At 37.3% G+C, this 15,035-nt stretch overlaps 1 protein-coding gene across 2 annotated transcripts in view; it reads left to right on the top strand.

Annotated features, from left to right (window-relative positions):
• CTDSPL2 (CTD small phosphatase like 2) overlaps positions 1–7,807 on the top strand; it is a 93,519-nt gene extending 85,712 nt beyond the window's left edge. For both annotated transcript variants that reach the window (XM_045822614.1, XM_045822613.1), the window contains exons 11-13: positions 22–148; positions 1,568–1,663; positions 2,329–7,807. In XM_045822614.1, the coding sequence (XP_045678570.1) occupies positions 22–148; positions 1,568–1,663; positions 2,329–2,394 (289 nt within the window). In that variant the 3' untranslated portion in view covers positions 2,395–7,807. The remainder of the gene's footprint in view (positions 1–21; positions 149–1,567; positions 1,664–2,328) is intronic.
• Positions 7,808–15,035: the final 7,228 nt, after the last annotated feature.

A 15,035-nucleotide genomic window follows, 5' to 3' on the forward strand; every position in this document is an offset into this window, starting at 1 on the left:
TGTTTTTATTTTTATGTTTAGGCACCGACTTTTTCGTGAACATTGTGTTTGTGTACAAGGAAACTATATAAAAGACTTAAATATCCTTGGAAGAGATCTTTCAAAAACTATAATAATTGACAACTCACCACAAGCCTTTGCATATCAGGTAAGAAGAGGGTTGCTAAAGAAACTCATATTGGGAAAAAAAAATCACAATGAGGACAAATGCTGCCAAATAGTATGACAGGAGAAAAGGATTTTCACTGGTGGCATTTTCCTGTTTAGTGTCACATTTAGAATTAGAAATGCCAAATTGGCATATTCCTGGTGGAAACGTTTCTTTTAAAATTGAGTACAACATAAAGAAAGAAAAATCTGAGCAGTAAATGTGAGTAAGAAGGGACTATAAGGTATATATCATTTAATAGCTTTCTTATGAGTTATTCTAGCAGTAATTTGATTATAAACATGTTTGATAATTATGAATAGCTTAATCTTGTTCGTCTGGTCTGATTTGACTTAAATAGTGAAATATTAATTTGACATTCTTAAATATTATATATTGACTGTTTTGTCAATATTTTGTACCCTTTTTAAGATTTTATTCATTTAATTTTAGAGAGAAGGGAAGGGAGGGAGAAATAGAAGGAGAGAAACATCAATATGTGGTTGCCTTTCACGTGCCCCCCACTGGGGGCCCCCCACTGGCCTGCAACCCAGGCACGTGCCCTGACTGGGAATTGAACTGGCAACCCTGTAGTTCACAGGCTGGCACTCAATCCACCTGGAGCCACAGCAGCCAGGGCATTTTTTACATTATGAGTATATTCATGTGACCTGCTTAAGGCTTCCTTCACAATAAATTGGTGTAGAATGATGATGTTGGAAAGTAGGTTGGGTATAGATAAAACAAGATTTACCCTTCCGTGTTTTAAAATGTCCATAATAAAAAGAATAAAGTGGGTAAACTGCCTATGGCATTGAAATATGTTCAGTGTAAGTCACTTTTTTATTTGCTTGCATTTTGAAATATGTTTTCAAGAATTTTTTTCTGGGTTCCTAGATAAAATCATTTAATTTATCCTTCATCTCAAACACAATGTTCCATGTAAATGTTTAAATAAAGATATTTTATCCTAGATATTATTTACTATAAAACAGATAAAGTTTACATTCTTATTTTTGGACTCTTCAGTGAAATAGTATTGAGTCAATTTGTTATGTTCCTGTGTTTTAGATTATCCTGCTATTTGGGGGGAATAAAACAATGAATGGGACATATGGTCCCTGTGTATAATAAGTATATGCTCTCCAATAGTATTCTCTGTTTAGATTGGCAGTACCCCTGCATTCACAATGCCTAGCATTAACTAATAGTAACTGTTCCTTGAATGAATGAAAGGGATGTTTTTAGTTACATTAATGCAAAATTTGTTTCAATGAATATTTCTTGTTCAGTTTTATATACACTAAGATGCAATTATGCTGAAAACCCAATTAGGCTTCAATTTATTTCTTTTTTAAGCTTTTCCAAAATAGGCAAAATGTAGGCAAAAAGGATTTAATTACTTATTTATCATTTTAGCTATCTAATGGAATCCCTATAGAAAGCTGGTTTATGGATAAAAATGACAATGAACTCCTAAAATTGATTCCATTTCTGGAGAAGCTTGTAGAACTGGCAAGTATATCTTACCTTTTTCTGTTAAGTTTTTGTTGGCTCAACTTGAGTGAAATAAATCTTTTAAATTGCTTTAAAAAGTCAGTGTGGTGAGAGATTAGGGCAAAGATTGAAAAGGATTACATGCATTTATCAACCTTATCAATTCTGTTTAAATTATACTTATTAATATTTTAAAATTTATAAAGTGAGTCTTATTATTTTACTGGGCTTCCTCTTGCAAGTCACCTAACTAGTTTCGTTAAGTCAATTTCATTTTGCTTTCACAGTTCAGGTATAGAATTATTGCTTATGCTACTTAAACTATACTGAAAATTGTCTTCCTTTATTTATGGATTCATTTTAAAACTAATATATGAAATAGAATTCAGTGGCTTAACACTTTTATCTAGCTTTAGATTTGGTAAAAGCAAAACCAGACCAAACCAAACGCTGTTACTGCATAATCATTCTTACACAATTAAAACTTTTAATGGCAGTTTTTTTTTTAATCTAAATTTAATTCTAAGTTAATTGCTTCTGTGTAGTACATTTATATTTGGCAAATAAAATAAGTTAGAAAATCAGTAGTGGTACACTTTTCTGTAAAGTAAAAATGTTCATAATGCTTTGAGGATATTTTCGAAATTACATGGCCTTTAAAATGTCTTTTTCTGTACACACAGAATGAAGATGTTCGACCTCACATCAGAGACCGATTTCGCTTGCATGATTTGCTGCCCCCTGATTAAGTACAAAGACTTGTCAAATCACTGAAGGGGGAGAGAATGCAGGACCCTTTTGGACTAAGACAAAACATTGCCATTACTGTTGAAATTTTGCATTTTTGTACCCCGTCTTGCTTTTCTTATCTTTGGTGCCCAATAATAATCAAGGGTTACAGAAAGAGACTTTATCTCAGATTGAATACATACAGTAGGTAGGCTAAAACAGAAGAGTCTTTAGAACTAGTGCAACTCCAGTGAAATTTTTTTATGTACAGGACATCTGCAGTTTATAAAGAATTCTGTTTCTGCCACCAGCAGTTTGACCTGTAGTCACACAGGATTTTATGATAATAACAGAGATGAAAATGGACTTTTATTTTCTCTCTGTTTGGTGCTCTAAGTGGGTTTGTAGCCACTTTTCTGTTACTTTAAGATTCTCATTTCAACAGGAATGGCCAGTAAAAGTTGTTTTATTTTTCCTGTTAAGGTTTATAACCTTTTTACATTTTTGACCTGTATTAGATTAGAATTTCATTATGCATTCCTTTTAGTTGAGGCGCTTCATAGTTTTCTGGAAATAGTCAATTTTTAGTTTTTTATTATACATTTGAATGGCCGTTTTCCTGCTTTGTCTGCCTGCATATTGTATATTTGTTTAAAAATATTCTCTACTTTTAGTCCATGTAAGTTTCATTTAGAAAGACATGCATTTATATTTTGTTTCTGTAATATTCTACTGTAGGTGAAATCTTTTCAAAAATCAAGAGACTGGGTAGATAAGAATATATAAATGACTAATATTCAAATGACTTAAACCATTGTGATGGCATGTGTTCCCAAATGGTAATATCTTGCGATGGCACACGGATTTAATGGATAAAGGTATACCTCAGACTTCACTGTGCTCACCAATCTTTGAGGAGAATGTGTTTGGTCACCTTTGGGGCTTGATTTGGTTACTGCTGCCTTTGGTTTCCTCCAGGAATGAAGTATTCAGCACAGTGAATCGGTGTTTTTAGTTACTTTGCATGGGCTGGTAGTACCTCTGTTATGCTCTCGGTTACAATCAATTTAAAACTCTGTGTAACAGTCTTGGTACCTTACAGTAGCTATGCATAATCCTGTGGCACAGTAAACTCCCAAGCCACCGATGCAGTTAATATGCTCTCATAGTGGTTTTTCTATGCTATATGAAAATAGTCTTCAAGCCTTGGTTCTACTCTAATGCAGCTACCACAAGAGGTTGATATTTTTATAGTGGCGTGTAATCTCCTTTTCAGGAGGCTTTTTATGGAAGGTAGAATTTGTAAAAGTTAGTATGCTTTGCCTCTCCACTGCATTAACATGCCACAGGCTCAGACTGTTTTTGTGTAAAGGATGTCAAAGAACGGCACTTTTTCTAAAGAGAAGTTTGATATTTTGTATGCTTGTTAAGAAAGTACAGTATTGGAAATTAAAGGTGGACAACTGATAATTGAGGAGTATGTCACTTAATTTTTTATGTATATTACCTGTTTACTTGTACAACTTACTGTACAAATTACATGCAGCTTCATTTTCAAATGAATCCTTAAAATAAGGAAATCTTTTTAGGAAAACATTTAATTTTTGTATTTTTGATTTTAAAGGCATGAGTTATGTCAGTTTTCAGTGTATTAATGAAAATTTTAACTTTTCATCAGGTTGAGTGTTTTCTTACTATATTATCCGTTGTGTATGTAGTTAGCATATTGTGTCACTGAACTGTTTAAAAATCTAGCATGTAGAGCAAGCCTGTTTTGTGGAAAATCCTTATTCATTAAATAATCATGGCAGGTTTTCTGCAAAAAAAAAAAAAGCAGAAGCATTTGCAATTCAGAATACTGTTTTTTTTGTTTTGTTTTTGTTTTGTTTTAATTTAAAGAAAGGTATTTTGCTTGCAGGAAAAAATACTACAGATTCATTTTAATGAGAATCTTTGAAATGTATTTATCTTTAGGGCATCTGGGCATCTTTATGCTGTTTGTCTTCTGTCTTTCTTGAAATAAAATGTACATACGTTACCTTTACATATGCTCTTGCTCAAAATTGTGAACCTAGTTACATTTTCCTTGCTCCCTTTTTATGCTCAAACAGCAAAATCCAAAAACTATATGAGATCTAAGCTTTCAGCCTGCATTATAATTGCTGAAAGCTTTTCTGATTAAGTAGATACAGTCCCAAAGGGCTTTCCCATAATGAGAAGGGAAACGTAAGCACCTAGACCATTGTGCCAGTGGGCACTTTAAATAAACACTGTTTTCAGTCCCATATTAGGGAGAGTTCCCTCAAGTTGACTGACAACTGAATCAAGCATAACAAGATTCTTTAAAGAAATAAAGTAAGGGAAATTTTGTATGGCCTGAGAAAATTTCTTGAGACTAATTTAATACATATTTTTTTCATTACTTGACTTGAGTCATTTTAAATTTAGTAACAAAATTTTAAATAATTTGTAGAGACAACTGTCCAGCTTCGTCTCACGTTAATGTTTTATCTTCTCATTACCCCTTTTTAAAAATCTGTTTATAGATGTTACCTTAAATACTTCCATTCAGTTAAGTGGAAGTGTATGAGTATATTTTATGAACTGAGATGTGCCCAGCCCCTACAGTTCACACAGGAAACATGAACTCTTAAAAACTGACTATAGTAAATGCAGGAGAGATGGATACCTAATAAGACACAGTGCAAGTGACCTATATACACATTACAGCTCTGAAGTTCATATTATAATTGTGCTATTTCCAGTGATAAATGTCTGACTTTTAAGACATTCTTTTAAATATTTGTATTATTGTTAGAATGTTTTAATCGGTTGTATTTTTAATCCATGTAATATATGTAGCCCTAATCAGATTTATATTACCAAATTTCTCCTTGGGTCTTAAAAGAATAACAATTTGAAACCATAAATTGTTTTATATTAGCTAGTATGTATATTTATTTACCCGATGGCTTTATCTTGTTTCCCAAAATTTGGGGGGAATTTGTTAAAAGCATTGTGACTTCTATAAATGGCTATTTTCTTGTATCTGTCAGTGAAAATGTATGTGTACATTGTTTTTTTATATTTCTCTGGGGGTTTTTGGTTTTGTTTTTTTGTTTGTTTTGTTTTTGGGGTTAAACATAGCATGGTTTTTTAAAAAAGTTCTTTTTGGCCAATGACTTTTTCAACTAGATACTACTTTTGTTCGGCCTTCTAAAGTTCATTTTTCATTGCTTAGTTCAGTCAAGTTACCTGGAAAACAGAGACTTCATCTCATCATTGAAGAAAGTATTTCATTATTCCTACAAATCTTTACAGCGAGCACAGAATTCTCCATAAGGACCAGATCTTTTCCACGTCTTGTGTCAATCACATAAATATGAAATGTAAAGGACACTGAAGCCTTCATTTAATTGTACTAACATGATGGTGTTACATAGTACATCATTAGCTAGTTAAGGTTTTCTGACCTGATTTCTCTTTGTCTTCATAGATATTTATTTGTTATCTCTTTTAATCTTGTATATCTAAAATTAACTTAGTTAATAGTTACCCACCGAATAACTATGCCAAGCAACTAGGAAAGAATGTTTATTTTATTTCCCCTTATAGGGGAAGAGTGGACTGGGAACAAAAATGTATGGGCCAAAAGGCCTTAGGTTGTCATTCATTCACTTTCTTATTCCTCTCATGACCTATGTTCGAGTGTAGTATTTTTTCAGTGTTGATGTGCTTAATTATGTCATTACTTTTCATGTCTTCCCCTGAGTTGAAAGCCTGTTAGGAACTTGTATGAAATACATTTTAAATATTCAGAATAAGAACCACAAAACTCAGTATCTTGTATTTAAATGCTACTTAAATTATTGGAATCTAAGTCTCACTCACTAGGATACATTTTTATAAAATGTTTCTCCATATTTTGAATTGAAATTACTTTCCCAGAGGCAAGAGTTCTTGGGATGTGTGTATTGAGAAATTGGGGTAAGAAAAGCAGCAAGATTATACTTAGTTACTTATGGTTTTGATATTAGTTAGTACTTTAAAATACATCAGTAGTTCCCAAACCTGACTGTTCATTAGAGTTACTTTGAGCTTTGGAAATAGATTCCTGAGGCCTAACCCCTGCAAAGTTGTCTCTTTGGGTTTACAGTGGGGCCTGATTGTGTGTGTTTTGGGGTGGGGAGGGGTAAAGCTCTCCAAGTGATTCTAATAATCAGGTTTGGGAAATCACTGTTTTAAAAATGTGACAGTAGTTTGACGGTAGGCAACAAAATAAAAGTTTACCAGACATCTCTGTGGTAGAGGTTTTTTTGTTTTGTTTTGTTTTTTAAACTGGGACCCGATTTCACAGAATTTATTCAAGATGCATGGAGGAATAATAAAGAAGATTGAAGCTACTGCTCATTATCATTCTTTCGTAGTTTTTAAGAACTTGCATTCCAAGCACTTGGAATAGTTGATCATATACACAACTGAAGGACATATCCCTGAATGAGACCCTTATATATAAACTGTAAAATATTTCACTATTTTTTTATTTTATAAATCTTTGTAGAGATAAGCAATGAAATACTACTTTCATCTTTTGAAATGGGATTTTTCAAGGCATTGTCCATTTGGCATTAAGGTAGGGGGGAGTTAATATTCTCTCTGCCTTTTTCCATGTGAATCAATATGAAGTCATGGACATTTAAAAACCTCAGTTTAATTTCTACATATTTACTATGCAGTATAGCCATGAACAAGCAATGTAGATTTAGTTATCTCATCTTCCAATGCCCTGATCACCCTACCTCACAGGGTTGTTGTGGGGATCAATAAAACTTTTATGGAAGCACTTTTCTTTGATGATATTTTATCAGCCACTAGGAACATTGTAATATCTAACAATTGTATAGTGCTCTTTTTGTTTACTTTTTTTTTTTTCACATTTCTTTCTCTTGATGATCTTTAGGACAGTCCTGTAAGGAACAGAATAGGTTACAGATAAGGAAACTGAGGTTCGGATAGGGCTGTGACCCAAGACCTCGTAACTGTTCAGGGGACTCAAATTCAAGTAGCACTGCATCATGCTTTTTCCCAAGGCCTTGGCATTCTTGTATAGGCATGTTGATACATAAATACAAAGCGTTCTCAAGTTTATAAATCAAAATGTTCTTATAATAAGGAATATAACAATGTAAAAGCTTGTACAAACTAGGCCCTAGAGTTTAATGATCCAATTTCTTAAACTAGAAGGAAACTCCAACTTCTAAGCCTGCCTCTTCATTTTTCAAAGAAGGAAATGTGTCTAGAAAAATCTTCCCTGGATCACGGTTGGGATTAGAATCTAGATTTTAATTACTGTTACTCAGTGGAATAACATTCTTAATTTGTAGAAATACTGTGTGCAGAGGTGAAATATTTTAATAAAGTCTGAATAAAGGAGTTACTTTTAAAGCAAAAAATTTTAAATCCTGACCTGAGGATATGTTTATTGATTTTGAGAGAGAGAAATGTTGATTAGTTGCCTCCTTGTACGTGCCCTGATCAGGGATCAGACCTGCAACTTAGGTATATGAGGTCTGTCCAGAAGTTATCCAGCCATGTTATATGAAAAATAGAGACATTAACTGAAGAAAATACAAGAAATGTTGTACATGGGAAAATGATGCCTCAGTCCCCTTCAAAGTAGGTACCTAGGGACCTTACACAGTTCTCCCAATTGCCATCAGCTGCCCCATTGTATTTTCCTGAATCTCACTGCTGGTCTGAAGTCTCTTCCCTTTCAAAGGTGGTTTTAGTTTTGGGAAAAGCCAGAAGTCATGGGGTGCCAAATCTGGGCTGTAGTGGGGCCAAGTCACCTGGTGATTTGATGTTTCACAAAAAAACTGCACCACATGTGATGCTGAGCAGGTGTGTGGTGATGAAGAGGCCAATCAGTTGCCTCTAGCTGTGGCCTTCTGAATTATCTGAATAGTTTCCGCAGAGAAATGTTCTTGCCTAATGTAAAATTTGATGCAGATTCATTGCTCTACTTGCTCAGTCATTTTGAATGCAACAGCCACACAGTGCACATGCTCACTCAACAGCATCTACTGCCCTCACCAGTACAATGAAGTCGTCATTGTTCACACATGCTCATTCCAGTCCATACTCCTTGGCTTCCAGGTTACATCAGTGTTGCTCAAACCATTCTTGTTATATTAACAATGGCTGGACTTTTTCCAGAGAGACCTTGTATACCCTGATGGGGAATCAAACTGACAACCTTTCGGTATGCAGGATGACACTCCAACCAACTGAGCCACACTGGCCAGGGCAAGAAGGGGTTACTGTTAAGAAGTAGAGTTAAGATGGCAAGAAAGAGCCAGATTAAGGTGAGCTAAAATGAGAAGTTTATATTTGATGTAATGGGCTAAATAATTTGAGTCAATGTAGCTACAAAATAATATTCTGGTCCCACCCCCTAACTCGCTGATATTTTTTCTCCAGTTTTATTGAGTAAAATTGACATCAATGTGATGTATGTTTAAGGTATACAATATGATGATCTGATGTACAGATATATTTTGAAATGTTTACCACAGGAAACACATCCTTCATATGATTACCCCCCCCCCAGCACCCCCATTATGATGAGGACATTTAAAATTTCCAGTAGCAGCCCTGACTGGTGTAGCTCAGTGGATTGAGTGCTGGCCTGTGAACCCATAGGTTGCTGGTTCGATTCTTGGTCAGGGTACATGCCTGGGTTGCAGGCCAGGCCCCCAGTTGGGAGTGTGAGAGATGCAACTGATTGACGTATTCCTCACACATTGATGTTTCCCTCTCTCCCCCTCTCTAGAAGTAAATAAAATCTTAAACTGTTACCTTAAAAGTAAAATCTCCAGTAGCAACTTTATACAATACACTTATTGTTAACTATAGTCACTATGCTGTACATACAGCCCACACAACACCAACCACACCCTCATGCACCTCCTGCAACCAGAAGGTTGTAACATTTGACCAGCATCTCATCATTTCCCCCACTTCCAGCCCCTTGCTGTGATGAGACTTTATAAAACAATTTTCCCTAAGCTCCAAAGGAATTGAATGCACAGACTAGTTTGAGAGTCACTATAGTAGGCCTTTAGAAATAAATGACTAGGTTTCAGATGAATAGTTGAGAGTATTGTTAATAAGATCAAAAGATGTGAATTCAAGTTCTTGTCCACTTATCAAAGTAGCTGAGCCTCTGTTCATCTGTAAAATGGGTACACCAAGATTACCTTTCAGAATTACAAAGATGAAACATGTCAGAGCATGTTATGAACTGTAGCAGAGGTGTCCAACGTTTTGGCATCTCTGGGCCATGTTAAATACACAAACCCTAATGAAAACTGATGAGCAAAAAATAGTTTTAAGTAAATTTACAATTTTGTGTTGGGTTACATTCGTAGCCACTCTGGGTTGTGTGGACCATGGATTGGATACTGCTAAAAGCAATATACAAATAACTACCAGAATGGAAATATTAAAGTAGCTAGTTCTCTTGAGCTTGTGTGGGAGATATACATAGTTTGGGGAGATGCCTGAAGTCAGAGGGGACAGAAATGGGCAGTAGAATTGGTATTATTACAGATACCAAGGAGACTTCATGAAAGAAATGAGCAGTAAAGTGCATTCAAAGATGGGAGAAGTGATAAGGGAGAGGTCACCTATGACTGTTAACATGTTTCAATGAAAATATGCTGAGTGTTCAGGAAGAAATGGGTAATGAGGAAATTGAAGAGTGAGTATTGATTTGCTTGACAAGTCTGGTAAGTATAATAGCTGGGGTAGCAGGCTCATATGATATGCCAAGTTAGATGTCTTAGTAATAGATGAGCCAAATTCACTAGAACTTCAGATTTGATGCATGACAATATTTGTTGAAGGAAGTTGTAAGTAGCCTTCCTAATGACAGTAAAAATCTTTAAAACACTGCCTTAGTATGAGAGACACTGCGAGTGGCAGCAGAAGCAAACCTGACACTGCCCTCAAGCTTTCAGTCTAGCCGTGGAGACGGAGTATTGGGGAAAGGGTCACGGAAATTTGAGGGCACTAACACAATCTAGTCTGGAAAGCCAGGTTTAGGTTGGCTGAAGTATTGTTTAAGATGAGAACTGTAGAAGATTTTTAAAAATTTGTAAAGCCAGGTTTGGTTGGGGGAAAGGGGTAAAATCAAGCAAGGGAGTAAATGATCAGGTTTGTCTTGAAAGACCATTTTGGCTGTTGCACAGACAATACTGTGGGTAGATGGGAGACAGTTAAAAGATGTAGAAGCTGACCTAATTCTCCACACAATGTATTCCTTTCTGCAAGACAACAAATGGTTAATGCATTGGGTGCTAGCATTGTAATGGACAGTCTGAGGTCAGGAGAAGGGTAAAGTCCTAAGGAAAACATGGCTTGTCTGGTTTACTGACAGGAATGGGAGGTGCTTTAGGATTTCATGGTACAGAGTTACATGGAGATGAGACACATGCTGACATTTCATGTCTTGTAAGATTCTTGGGTAGGTTTTCGGGAGGCAGGGGTAGTTTAAAAAGTCATTCAATTACACAGTTGTTTGTGTCAAATCATAAATCTTTCTACATATGTAGTGAATGATTCAGTGATTTTGATATTTTGTAAATTAGCTTTAACCTGGTTCTATTTGTGATTAAAACCCCTTCAGCCTTATTTCATCTTTAAGAGATTTTGAGTCTGGTGCTTAAGGCATTTCTGTCTCAAAAGGGTCCATAAGCAGCTCTACTTCATTTTCGCTGCCATTTACTATCCTATAGCTCTAATGATGAAGTTCTTGAAGGCAGAAGTTTTAAGTTAATTTGTCAATGAACACTGATCAATTACTCTGCTCATCTGTAAAGCGGATCACACTGCTGTGTGATTATAGGACTCTCCTAGAGACAAACGAATCAAAAGTTGGTTTTAAGGACTAAATGAAGTCCCCAGAACATAGTTCTAGACCACTGTTTCCCTGCTTCCTCATTTCAAAAAGCATCATGCATGCTCTGGCCAGGTGGCTCAGTTGGTTGGAGCACCATCCTGTACACCAAAAGATTGCAGGTTCAATTCTGGTCAGGGCACATGCCTAGGTTACAGGTTTGATTCCTGGTAGGGGCGCAGGATGAGGAACAATCAATTGATGTTTCTCTGTCTAAAATCAGTGAATATATTTTGGGGTAAAGATTAAAAAGGGAAAAGCTGCATGCACAGTACCGTGAATAAATTCTCAACTTCTGCTTCAAAATTGATCAGTGCTGCATAGACACAGCCGATTATGTTTTTCTTTTGAGAGAGAGGGAGAGGGAAGACAAGCATTGATCAGTTGCCTCCTCTATGGGCCCTGACCAGGAATTGAACCTGCAACCTTTTAGTGCACGCGACGTTGCTCCAACGGACTGAGCCCCCAGCCAGGGCACATAGCCCATGCAGTTTTCCATAGCACCTGCAAACACTATACCTCATTTTCAATTACATGTGGTTTAATACCTTGAAGTTAATATCCTGAGAACCTACTAGAATTGTACTTGATACAAGATAGGCACTCAGTATTTATATGTTGAATAAATAAATGAATATGCTCACATTTCAAAGTTTGGACCTCTGTTTATAAGTCCAGAAAATTGACTCATTCAAGTGCAGCCCTGAATTGATGAGACTCAGCGGAACTGGTTCCACTAAATTCACAAGAGACTAATTTTTTAAAGTTATATTTCAATTTCATTTGTTTACTGTTGGCAATTTTCCTCCTTATGAAACTAAATCACAGTCACATGCCTGCTTGGTGAGGGTCGAGCCAGAGGAAAGTCTACTGAAAGAGAATCATCATGGCTAGTATCAAGTCAACAGGACACCCTCATCTGTACGAGGCATCTGCTGAAAGCCTGTCAGGCAGCTTACCCTTTTCTCTGGAGACTGCCCAGATCTTGTTCTTTGGCCTTCAGATTTCACCTACTTTCTGTTAACATTTTTAGATACATTGTCTTAAAACATCTTCAGGCAAGTTAATACAGATGACTATATTACCACTTCAGAAATAGCCAGTCTTGCTTTCCTGAGACTCCACCTTGGCATAGCTGACTGGATCTTGCATCCTCTTAGTCACTTATTTACTATTCCTAGTTCACGTTACTGTTATGATGCTGTGGGCTTACTAATAATGTAATAAAAAGGCGTCGTTCTTTGGGACCTGGCTGTGTTAATTTTCTTTTGGGACTACCTTTCATGAAGAGAAACAATGGCCTGATAGGCAGGTTTTTCCTGAGGGGTGGGAACAGTTCTGCATAGACATGTATTCATGTGGTCACTCAACAGTTGAGTGCCTACTCTATGCCACACCTAGACTTAATTATGTACAGCAGAACTTAGTCTCTCAAGATTTCTTATCTAAAATTAGACAACTAGGATGTATTTAAAATTTTCAGCTGAGGCCAAGAATGGAACACTGGAAAGATACTGGGGTACCTCATGGCATTTAAGGAAGAGCTGGACAACTGGATCTCAAGAGAAGGCAAGAGGCAGTAAGGTGGCCTGGAAAATCATCACTTCCTCAGGAGTTTGTGATGTTCACAAACTCCTCCCTTCAGGGGCTGTCATCAGCCACCAATTCCCAGGCAGTGAAAGTCTTGTTCCAAATTCTAAAGCTCTGGGAAAGAGAATCTTTCCATAAAAATTAGCCTCAAAACTTAAGAGGCTAACATAACATCTCTCACAGATCTGTGGGTTGACTGGGCTCAGCTGGACAACTCTTGCTTGGGTCTTCTGTGGGTGCACTGAAATGGTGCTTGGAGATGGAATCATTGAAGGATCAACCAGGATGGACGTCCAAGGTGGCTTCTTCACTCCCATGTCTGGCATCTCTGCTGGGATATCTGAAACAGCCAGGGGTTAGCTGAGTATTCTCTTCCTAAACAGTCTTTCCACATGGTTATCTGGTCATAACACCTCTTAAATGGCAGCTGGTTTCCACCAGAGTGAGCATTCCAAAAGGCGCAGGTGTAAGCTGCAAGGTTTGCTATGGCCTAGCATTGGGTGTCACTTTTGTCCTATTCTAATGATCAAAAATGAATCACAGGGCTAGCCCAGACTCAAGAGGAGGGGACCACATAAGGGTTTGCTGGAATACTATTCTCTAAAAGGCCATCTTTGAAGTTTAGCTACTCAGGATTTTGAATATTCCACTGGGCTACTTACACCTAGGGGCAGATCTAGATTTTATATCATTTGCAGAATATACAATTTGTATATTCTGAAAAATGGAGGCTTTCTTGAAAAATGGAGGGCCCATTCAATGAGAGGCCCTGAAGATAGAACTTCATTAACTTCACAGTTAATCTGCTTCTGACCCCTCTACCCAAATCAACTATGGTAAAAAAGCAAATGTGGTTTCCCACTTATACTTGTGTTCTAGGGCAATTTCTGGACAAGGAGGAATTATTGTTAGCTTTCCCCACCCCGCACCAGAAGTGTTCAGTGTTCAGTTCAATGTAATCTGATCATTTCAAAGTCTAGGACCCAGGTCTTCTGACTTCCAGTTGTGAATTTTCAAATATTAACATACTGTGTTTCACAGTGGTACAAACTTTAAAAAATCTTACTCTATCCTTTCTATACTTTTTCCCTCTGACTGCTCTTTAAAAGTTGACACCCTTCAAGGTTTCTTCTCATTCTATCTTATTTTCAGATGGTCTCTTTCACATGATTCTATCCACTGCCATAATCAGATGATCCCTAATATTCTATCCGTAGTCCAGGCTTCTATCGTTCCAAACGTGTAGTAGCCATTTCTATTGGATACCCCACAGAAATGTCGAGATCTGTGTGGCCAAAACTTAACTTATTCCTTCTTGTGATGAAAGTCACCATACAGTTTCAAAAACATTTATTGAGCATGCCAGCACTGGGAATACAGTAAGTAGTAAAGAACATAGACAAGGTGCCTGTGCTTCAAACAGACATTAAGTAAATAAAATTGGAGATGTAATAAACGCTATGACAAAAAACAGGGTGATGAGCTAGAGTAACTGTGGGAGGCTCGTTGCAGGAGGGAGATCAAGGAAGACACTTTTGCATGGGTAAATTTGCACTTTGATGTGAAAGGGGGGAAAAGTCAATCATGCAAAGAGACGTGGGAAGGGCACTGTAGGTAGAAAGTCCAAAAATAGGAAAAAGCTTGGTAGCTCCAGGGGGCCTTTCACGCATCCTCCCGCTCCCCCACCGTTAATGTCGCCTTTTTACTTTAACTTCACAATACTGCTTTTTGTTTCAGTCATCACACTGTCAAAATCTATTTCCCACGTGTCTATCTTAGATACTTAATCGTGCGTACCTTGCAGACAGGGCTAGACTTTATGCCTAGTGCAGACCGAGTTCCGAAGTTATTCTGCGAAAGAATGAATCCTGCACTGGCCTCAAGCGGCTCACAGGAAGGGAAAATCCTCGAGCACTGGGGCTCTCTTCGATCCCTTCGTGACTACCGCGAGGCAAACGTGCCAGGAACTGAGTCCGAGCACCCTAGCTGGGAAGGCTGCCACGAACGCCGCCCTCTGTCTGCACTGGGTCCTACCCTGGCGCCCCGCGCACGCCGGCTTCCACACTGGCGTTCCCTCCCCTTACGCACGGCTGCATCCTCCCGGGCTCGGGG

This window comes from Phyllostomus hastatus, unplaced genomic scaffold, assembly GCF_019186645.2.
Source record: "Phyllostomus hastatus isolate PE091 unplaced genomic scaffold, TTU_PhHast_1.1 phas_scaffold_501, whole genome shotgun sequence".
Lineage (NCBI taxonomy): Eukaryota > Metazoa > Chordata > Mammalia > Chiroptera > Phyllostomidae > Phyllostomus > Phyllostomus hastatus.